Source organism: Puntigrus tetrazona, chromosome 19, assembly GCF_018831695.1.
Source record: "Puntigrus tetrazona isolate hp1 chromosome 19, ASM1883169v1, whole genome shotgun sequence".
Lineage (NCBI taxonomy): Eukaryota > Metazoa > Chordata > Actinopteri > Cypriniformes > Cyprinidae > Puntigrus > Puntigrus tetrazona.
In genome coordinates this window covers 3,154,034-3,164,100 of record NC_056717.1, presented here as the reverse complement: position 1 = coordinate 3,164,100, position 10,067 = coordinate 3,154,034, and the positions used below count along the sequence as shown (strand labels likewise).

At 38.3% G+C, this 10,067-nt stretch overlaps 1 protein-coding gene across 1 annotated transcript in view; it reads right to left on the bottom strand.

The window, feature by feature from the left end:
* Positions 1-458: 458 nt before the first annotated feature.
* The window catches only part of LOC122323611 (NLR family CARD domain-containing protein 3-like), a 13,566-nt gene continuing 3,957 nt past the window's right edge, over positions 459-10,067 (bottom strand). The window contains exons 6-15 of the mRNA XM_043217578.1: positions 8,661-10,051; positions 7,108-7,275; positions 5,715-5,888; positions 5,382-5,558; positions 5,009-5,197; positions 3,236-3,286; positions 2,964-3,119; positions 2,133-2,306; positions 1,827-1,873; positions 459-1,743 (exon numbers count right to left, since the gene is read on the bottom strand). Of these exons, the coding sequence (XP_043073513.1) occupies positions 1,118-1,743; positions 1,827-1,873; positions 2,133-2,306; positions 2,964-3,119; positions 3,236-3,286; positions 5,009-5,197; positions 5,382-5,558; positions 5,715-5,888; positions 7,108-7,275; positions 8,661-10,051 (3,153 nt within the window). The 3' untranslated portion in view covers positions 459-1,117. The remainder of the gene's footprint in view (positions 1,744-1,826; positions 1,874-2,132; positions 2,307-2,963; positions 3,120-3,235; positions 3,287-5,008; positions 5,198-5,381; positions 5,559-5,714; positions 5,889-7,107; positions 7,276-8,660; positions 10,052-10,067) is intronic.

The window sequence follows — 10,067 nt, the reverse complement described above, 5'->3', positions numbered from 1 at the left end:
TGGGCCCGCCTTGTGTCCTTCAAAAAAATGTGATGACATACTACAGGTGGATATTTATACTGACACCAGGAAGTGACATCATTGACTCTCTGCAGCGAATGAAATTACCTGTAGATGCTGCGGGCCTTGTGAGCGATGTTTGTTCAACATTTCCTCCTTGGTGGGTGACACGCAGACATCTCAAGGGGAACTTCCATATTTCTACGGCTTTAAACAGCAAGCTTCATCTGCAAGGTATCCCAGATGACTTCTCCGCCACGTGTCCCCGCCGTGCTGTTTCACTGATGTCTGTAGTGAGTCGAGAGATCTGTTATAATTACATTCCTTCAGTGAGAAGCTACCATAAACGTGACTGAAATCTCTTGAGAAGTGGACGGATCAGTCTTTAAGAACATGTCAGCACATCCTCAGCGTAATGAGGGCTCATTTTCACATGAAACTAAATTAAACAGGCTTTCAGCGCTTAGATGAGCACTTTATTACACACAGACAACGTTGGTCATTACATTTATTTATACAAAGTACTGAATTGCAGTAAAGGTTGAGGGGTTTTATATAACTTTTTACCAAAAAATTGCAAGGTCTTGTGATCTTAGAGCCTTGCATCTTTGCAAAAAGGCACATTTGATGAGTAAAAATGATTCAGGATGTAGTTTTTAACACTACTACTTATCCAGTAGAACAGTGTAAAATAAATGCACTAAATTCCTGATTTTACTGTACATCACTGTCCTGAAAGCCATCTCGCTGTACTTCAATGGAAAAATGTTGTTCCAAAAAAGATATTTTGATCTTAAAAGTATAATTCACTACAAAAATGAACATGAGGGGTGAGTAACTGATGACAGATTGTTTTTTTAACATCAGTTTTTCAAGCAAATGGCTCCCTCTGGTGGATCTCCTGTTCTCTCTCTCTCTCTCTCTCTCTGTGGCCCTGGACCACAAAACAGGTCTATTTGTAGTAATAGCCTAACCTAACAAACCATACATCAATGCAAAGCTTATTTATTCAGCGTACAGATGATATATACATCTCAATTTCAAAATATCGAGCACTATGACTATTACGATACCACTACCATCAGCTCATCTACTCAAGGAGAGCACGCTGGATTATCTAGCAAGCCTTTGATCCGTTACATCCTTTACAGTCCTTGTAGCCCCTAAACATATCCGAGGGATCATGGTCATGGACACAGACAGGAGGAGGCACGTCTGGTAAGATCTTAGCTCCAGCACTTATACTGACCAGAAGAAAGAGAGGCTGAGTGAACTTAGCACGGAAGGTGTGAATGAGTTCAGTCTTGTCACATGTGGTGGTGTTGTAAAAGGAGAGAGTTCCTGCCGCCCAGTCCAGATAGACCCCAACTCTCCAGGGTGAGCAGTTAGGGAGCTGCATCTCTACTCCTCCATGAAGAGCTTTACAGAGAGGAAAGGGGTTGCTCACAAAAATGCCCCAGGAATTATTATTAAGTCCAATGCTACAGGCTGCTGAACTTCCTTTCCTTCTTATGTCTTTATAAGCCATTCCTATAGTGGCCCACCTGCCAAACCACTCCAGCTGGAAGAAATGACGGCCGCTAAGACCTTCCTTACTCATGATTTGACCTGGGACTTCAAACCTCTCTGGATGGCGTGGAACGGGTTCTGGGTTTCTCTGATACACCGCAAGAGCCTCCTCTTTCTCTGACACATGCACTCTTGAAGAAGAGGTGTTGGGATCCCAAGTCAGATTGCACGCGTCTGAAAATAAAATAAAACGAAATGTTCTGATTGCACATGTTTAAATGCTAATGTAAATTTTGAGAAGAATACGGCAGACTAACGTTGGCGTAGAGTTTCCATGTCCCGTTGCTCCTCTAGGCCATCCACGCTGTTGATAAAAGTTAGTTCAGCGATCAAATTTGAACAAATGAGTTTATAATATAAATAAATAATTTAACACATAATGATATAATAGCTCAACTAATAGCTGGAATAGACCACATGACTTTTAAAATGTGTATGGTACATTGTTTTGTTTTTTTAAATATCTACTCACTTACTAATTTAAATTCATAAATTCATTCATCTTTGTTACACTTAAAAATGCAACTGTTCATGTAAGCTCAGGTCTAATTTTTTAGACTCACATTAATCTCTCTAGTCGGGTTGCTGGATCTTCCAAAACCGATCTGAGCTGGTCCAATCCCGGGCCTTTAACAGGATTGATGCTCAAGTCTATTTCCCGCATGTGTGATGGGTTTGAAGAGAGAGCTTTCGCCAAACAAGCAGCTCCTGCTTCCGTGATGCTGCAGTGCGTCACCCTTCAGTGAAAAGGAGATCATATTTACTGTATCCTACATCATACACTGATGAAATACTGTACCGTTCAGAAGTGGAAGAGTCAGTAGGATTTTTTTTTAAATAAGTTTCTCATTCAATAAGTCCCTTTCCCTGGGACTAAACAGTTCAGAAGGTGTGAAACAAAGTAAAAAAAACATTCCTCACACAGCTCCAGTGGGTGAATAAAGGCCTCCTGTAGCAAATTCATGCATTTTTGTCACACTTTTTTCTCACTTCCGCTGACTGTGGCACACAGAGGTAGTCCTGAAGAACAAACTGAGGTTTTTTTGATGTAGAAAAATGATGTAGACTTTATTAGCCAGAAAGAGAATAAAAAAAAGGAATGTTTCCTTTGCTCCTACATTTCATCTGCTTATCACAATAAGTGGAAGTGAGAAAAAAGTATTTATTATAATTGAATTATGTTTTATTATGGATGTGTGCACTTTATTTCACATCATTTTAACTGTTTACACCACACACTCATTTATATCCATGGAAAGGCTTGGGGGGGTCTTGACAATTTTTAATATAACTCTGATTGATTCGAAAGAAGATGAAAGAAGAAATCATACACATCAAGGATGCTTTGAAGTGATTAAATATAGGGATGTTTTTATCCATTAGATCCTGTTCACCTGAGTATCTCCAGTTTACAGCCAGGTTTGCTCAGTCCAGTAGAGAGCAGCTCCACAGAAGAATCTGTCAGGCCACACATGCTGAGATCCAGAGATTTGAGGCTGCAAGATCCAAGAGCTGAAGCCAGAGTTTCAAGAGAATCAGCCTCTACTTCACTGAAACAAAAAACAACAAAAACATTAAATTGCATGCGAGTATAATACCCATTTTTCTCAGCTCACTTCAACCACTTAACACCACTCATGTAATATAACAGTGATTCGATACTCACACTGAGCTCCTTAAAAAACAGCCCTGTAATGACCAATGCAATGTACCAAATCTGTTGAAAGAAACAGCATATGCTGATGTTTTGAAGCATGGCAGCTGGTTGGAGCTAGTCCTAAGATGGTCTTAAAGGGCTAATTTTCACCCATATTTTATGCTTATCTGCTTATCCCCAGGGCTACCAAGATGTAGATGACTGTGTTTCTAAAGTAGACTGTTCAAACAAAAAGCATTTGTGTTTTATCTCAAACCATTGCAGTCCGTCAGTCGTATAATGGCAGGCAATGGTACTCATGTCTTTAAGTGTAAAAAAACATACACAGACTAAATTGAGGTCTTAAGACACAAAATGATTGGTCTGTGCAAGAAACTGAACAATATTTAAGGTTAAAATGCATATTTCATTCAGCCTGAATTTGGAAAGTTTGTACTTGCATTGCCTTTGTGTTACAGGATTCCCTTGTTGTTGTTGTTGCAGAAAGGGGTTTCCCGAGTATGCTGATTGGCTGCAAGTTCAGCGGTCGCTGAAGTCTTGGGCGGCCAATAATTGGCCGTTGGCATTAGATGAAGTTTGATGCAGTACGGCTGGAGACTTAGAGGTGGCTGGTAAACTTAAGTTACACAAACTATCACGGAAAAAAAAGAAACTAAAGTAAAGAAATAGGAGTACTCAGACTATATGGGTTTTCTTTTCATCGTAGCTACGTGGTAGCAGCAGACGTGAAGGCTGCAGCACGCTGGAACGGCCCTCAAAGAATGCAAAACATCAGTCGGCTAGGAGAGAGGCTAAGAGCATGAACTAGCCAAGAGTGTAATCGTGTCTTGAGTATTTAAACTTGGCTTCTGGAGACACCACAAATTGTGTTTTAACCAATAGATATTATTTTAGCTTGGTGTGTTGGGAAGGTCTTCTCCCAAATCATAAATCGTAAAACGATTGTCAGTCACAAGGTCCAAACTTTCCCACTCTTGCAGAGTATAAATTTTGACATGATTCCAACAGTCTTTAATTCTCTTATGCAATAGTCATGATGTGCTGTGTCTTGGACCATTAATCTTGATTACCCAAAATGGACAACCTCCTTCCTGAGTTGGGATTATTAATAAGTGTTTTTTTTCTGTTAATGTTGTAAATTGTCCTGTGTCCTGGATCTGCTTGCCTTGTGGCACCAGTGTCTCCTGGACAAATTAATGACATCCTGTCNACCATTAATCTTGATTACCCAAAATGGACAACCTCCTTCCTGAGTTGGGATTATTAATAAGTGGTTTTTTTTCTGTTAATGTTGTAAATTGTCCTGTGTCCTGGATCTGCTTGCCTTGTGGCACCAGTGTCTCCTGGACAAATTAATGACATCCTGTTGTCTTGGGTGTTTTTGTGGAATTCAGCTCCTCAGCTTTCAGTGTTTGATTGAATCTTAAGTTGTCTGATTCTCTCTGATACCCTACAGAGGAGCTATACGTGAAGCACCAAATGAAGCTCTATGGAGACTCCAAGGGTGTTTGAATGTGGACTGGTAGATTAATTAGGAGATTGTAAATGGTGCCAGTGGTCCATTTGAGAGATATGTGGCGGCAATGCATGTATAAGTCTGCAAAAAAAAGTAGTCGCATCACACTTCAACTGTTCTGGACTGCTCAGAACAGTTGGACATTGAAGTGGATCAGAGGTAAAAAATGATATAAACACTGTTTGGTTTCTTGCGCAGACTGAGTCCCATAGACTGTCATTATATGGCTGATTTTGTTGTAAAGATTTTCTCAATTACTGTCTTACCGTAGTTGAACTATACGCAGCGTCTCTAGTTTGAAGCAAGAATTCACCAGCAAAGAGAAAAGCTCCTGAAGATCAAGAGTCGGTGATATTAAGAAACGTAGTTCAAGCTCTCTCAGGTGTGAAGGGTTCTTTTGAAAAGCAGAGAATAATGTTGAGATTTTTTCTTGACCAATAGAATGGAATTCTAACCTGCAAAGAGAGTTATGAGAGTTAATGCAAGATGTCTGTTAAAGATCTCTTGATCTAGAAACATCTGCTGTCTGCAAACATCTTACTGATGTCAGTTTTACATACGTTCTAAAAATGTGAATGCAGATGTCAAATAGATGTGTCCTAGACGTACGTATGCTATCAGGGGTTTGTCAGGGTTTACCTCAGAACTGTTACTTTGAAGTTGGGGTGTCTGAACGCCTTGGACAGAAGCTGTAAACCCCAATCGTCACATTTCCGATAGCATCTGCTCAGGTCCAGCTCTCGCAGACGACAAGAACTGCTACAGAGAGCTTCGGCCAAGACCTTACAACTGTTTAAGGTTTCCATTTCTTGTAGACTGGGGAGCAAAAAACACAATATTAATAAATAATGAATGGTAGTGTGTTAATGCTATCATGCACCATGTTAAATCTGTTTCAATAATTTAATAATTAGATTTAGTGGTTTGTTCTGATAAATAATGAACACTAATAAACATTTTTTTTTTACTAACGCAAGTTTCTGGAGATGACAGTCTGGGTTCATTAAGATTTGAGAGATGTTCTCCACTGTCTGGTCACTCGTGAAGAATGAGCTCTTCAGGTTCAGTTCTCTCAAATGCGTCGGGTTCAATAAAATCCCGGAGAGCAGATGATCAGAATCTTTACAATGACCAAAATACGGTGTCCTAAAGAAAATATAGTAAAAAAAGATGAGGCAGATGCTCAATTTTAAGCGTTTAAGAATTTTTAATTAGATATGAATGCATGAAATACCAACTCATAATGACACGTTCTCAGGATTGCAACAAAGATTAACAACAATTAACATTCAGTTACATTTTAGATTAAGAACGCTTTCCCTGCTAACTAGTTGCTCGTTACCATGCATATTATGTGATAAAAAAGTATTTGTAATCTATGAAGTAGTATATATTTGTATTTTCCAGCAGTGTATCTGATTTCGAATCCAATAAACTCTAGAAATAAGACAATAACTTTTCCCTATACATTAACAGTAAGATTTCAATGTTTATTAAAAAATTATTTTTCTGTTCACTAGTTTATTTGTCTGCATCGATGCATCGACGAATCTACTTTTTTGGTAGAATTTTTATGATAGTAGTAACTGTAAAGGGACTATAGTAATAGTAAATCAAATGTAGGCTAGTACAAATTATTACTCAAATGAGTTATTATAATATAATACAATAACTAGGTAATTGATAGTTTTTTATGTGACATCACACATCCTTATGCCTGGTGGGCAAAATAAAACTTTGCTCTACTGACTGTAGCGATGTAGTAAAATGCAGATATTAAAAGGTGAAATTCAGCAAACCCCTTATTGATGATATGTATATTTTGTACAGTCAGTCAGATGAAGTTTAGAATATAAATACAACTTGCAAAGTTTTACGTAAAGTGGTTTCCCATAGAATACCATAATAAGGAAAACACTGAACCATTAAATGGATTGCGTTTATATTCCTCCGGCCTAATCTGCTTTCTTATTGCTGACTTGATATTTAAATATTAATGTTTTTAATTTATGAAGTGTTTCTACCGTTTAATGACTGAAATATAGCTTCCGGTGCTTAATATGGTTTGCAAATTTTCACATACCTTAGTTTTGAGATGTGATCTAAATATTGATATGGATGTATTAACCGGTCACATGGCTGATCAATAACTATGTACTAACCCTGAACTGTTTTCTTTATATATTTTTTATTTTACCTTTTCATTTATTTAAATGATTTTACAACTTTACACACACACATTAAAATTTAGTTAGAATGCCCCTATAAATCAAGTCATTCAAGTAAAGTATACCCGTCAATGAGTGTTTGTGTTTTATATTTAATCACACAATTTGTTCATGTGCCATTTTACTTTGAGACTCACCTGAGTATCTCCACTTTGCAGTTAGGGCTTTTCATACCAATGGATAATAGACTCAGGTTTATATCACTTTTTGCCTGTTTCTCAATTTCAATCTCTCGAATACGATTGGCTGGTGATCTCAAGGTTGAGGCGATCAGCGCCCAGCTCAGATCTGTGGCTTCATCCAGTCTTAGGCAGAAAGAAAAATAGTTTCCAGGTTAACTTGCATGAAGTGCAAAACATGACTGACGTCTCGTCACTGAACATCCTGAATTTTCATTTCTCTCGAATTTCATTTATCTTATTTCTGTTTACCACTGCGACGTAATTGTGATGTTGTTATATTTGACTGGCCTGGTCGTGCGTCGCTTAGAGAAAACAGGCCAATCAGAAGAGATGGCCATTAATATTAATTAGACAGGCCAAAATTGACCTGTTTTTGACAGAGCTCCTGAGAGAGTAAGGTGTAAAAACATATTGAGATGTTTTTTGTTATTTATACCACAAATATATATATTCTTAAAGACACCAACGCCTAATATAAAACCATATATACAACATGGGACCTTTAAAAGATTTAATCGTTTGTTTTAATGTCAAGCATTTACTGAGAAAAACAAATGCTGATTAAATCTTAACCCCTAACTTTTTCATATTTTTTATTTTTTACTTTTTCAATAACATCTATAAAAGCCACACTTCTTCTGGAAAAACATTGTTTGGATGGCTGAAATGAAGACCAGCCTGTACCAGAATGACAGTGTGGAGAAGGCTTGGCATGTGTACAATGCTGAGCTGTCCTCTCACAGTAAAGACAAAAAATTGGCTAAAAAAAAAATCTATAATGGCAGTTTCAACCCCACTGATCATACATCATCCACTTGCTAAAAACAAATCTAAATGACAGGAAGACTCACAAACAAAAAACAACTGAAGTCAGCTGCAGTAAAGGCCTAACAAAGAATCAGGAGGAAACCCAATCTTTGGTGATGTTCATGAGGTCCAGCATCCTAGAAAGGATTCTAAACAAAAATGATCATTTCATGATCATATTTATTTGTCCAATGGTGGGGGCATGTGCTTAAAAAACGGTTTTGTAATTCCTAAGCATTTAATGTTATATTTATGTTCAACCCACTGGACTGAATCTTAAAATTAATCCTTGATGGTTTTATTTTAATTCTATGGTGTGATACAGACCTGAACTTATGAAAATGATGCCAGTGTTCAAATATATACAGACTTTGTTGACCCTGGAACCACATTGTGATTAACCAATCAGATTTGAAGAAGCAGATTATAATTTTTTTTAAGTTTAGGCCTACAATCAGTGTTTGGTGCATATATGTCAGTATTACTCACCTATCATTAAATCAGATTTTAGGCATTACTCATAGGTAAGGTTAGGTTAAATGTAGAGATATGGCCTAGAGTAAATTTTTGGATTAAAATGTTCCAGAGTCAGGAAAATATGTTGACCCATGTTGACGTAGAATTTAGCAAAATCAGAACGTGCATGTGTATCAACTTACTATAAATACACTTATAGCTTATAAATATATAAACACACATACCTGAGGACTCTGGAGATCTTGATGACGGGCAGCAGTCTCGTAATGGCTTCATCTGCATTAGCGTATTTTCTGACGTCAAATGTCAGTGATGAATCCTCAGAGGTCAGCAGAGAGGTTGCTACACGTGACCACTCTGAAGGAGTGATGTGCACATCCTCATCTACTTGAAATTCAACCCGGCCTTGTTTGTGAACCACAGGCAGGGAAACGTCAAGCTCCTCCAAACATCGAGAGAGATTACCTGAAATCTCAAATAATGGATTTGCCTTGATTTTCTGAATAATATATTTGACTACATCCTCTGTCCTTACATGAAGTGATGTATTTTGAAAAAAGCTGGATAGTTGCTTGTTGCTTGGACCCGCAGATATTCCCAAGAGAAAGAGAAGAAACATGTCTAGTTGACCAGTTTTGCTCTTTAATGCTCTGTCCACTGCTCTTCTGTGCATATCAAATGGTACTTTTTTGAACAACTTTTGTGCTTTTTCTGCAAGTGTAAAAGACATTACATTTCCCTTGCTGGGCTCATAGTGCACAGCAACATACAAAGCTGCCAGGAACTCTTGGACACTGGGATGCGTGAAGCGGTACATTCTACCTAAACCCATAAGGTTTTGTTCTCTGAAAAACATGGGCCAGTCATCAGAGAGATTGACAGGAAGAAGAGGATCCGTATTGGTTTCTCTCTGGTCCGTCTCAATAAAGATCAACGTGTCCTTTTCCAGCATGTGCCAAGCCAGCTTACCCAGCTTCAGGATCTCCTCAGTGCTTGATTTAGCAGACTTTTCTACATGTCTTTTCGTTTGAATCAGGAGAAAATGTGTGAACATCTCTGTCAGGGTGAGAGGAGGATCTGTGGTGCAACTGTTACTAAAAAGCTCTTCTAAAACAGTGGAAGCCATCTGACAGAAGAATGGCAAGGAGCGCATGATGTACAGGGCTCTGGATGATTTCAGGTGAACAGTTGCTCTTTCAGCAATGGTTTGATCACGCACTTTACTTCTGATGTGCTCTTCCCACTCTAAGTCATCAAACCCATGTAGTTCAAACATCTTCTGTACATGTTCTGGAGGAATCAGACCTGCATCTTTCAGCCTTGAAGTGACCAAGATCTGGGCATGAGGAACAAGGTTCCCTTTGAGAAGATTGACCAGCAGGCAGCCTACAGAGACCGGTGTCATTGGGTCAGTGCATGTCTTAATATGTTTAAACTTAAGAGGAAATCTAAGTTCACCAAGTCCATCCCAAATAAAGAGGATCTGAGACTGCTCAAGGGTCTCTGGCTTCAGTAATTTTGGAAAGAGCAAATCAATCAGTTGAATTAGACTGAATTTCTTGTCATGTAGTATGTTCAGCTCACAAAGGTGAAGAGGAAACACAAAATCAATGTGCTGGTGTGTTTTGCCA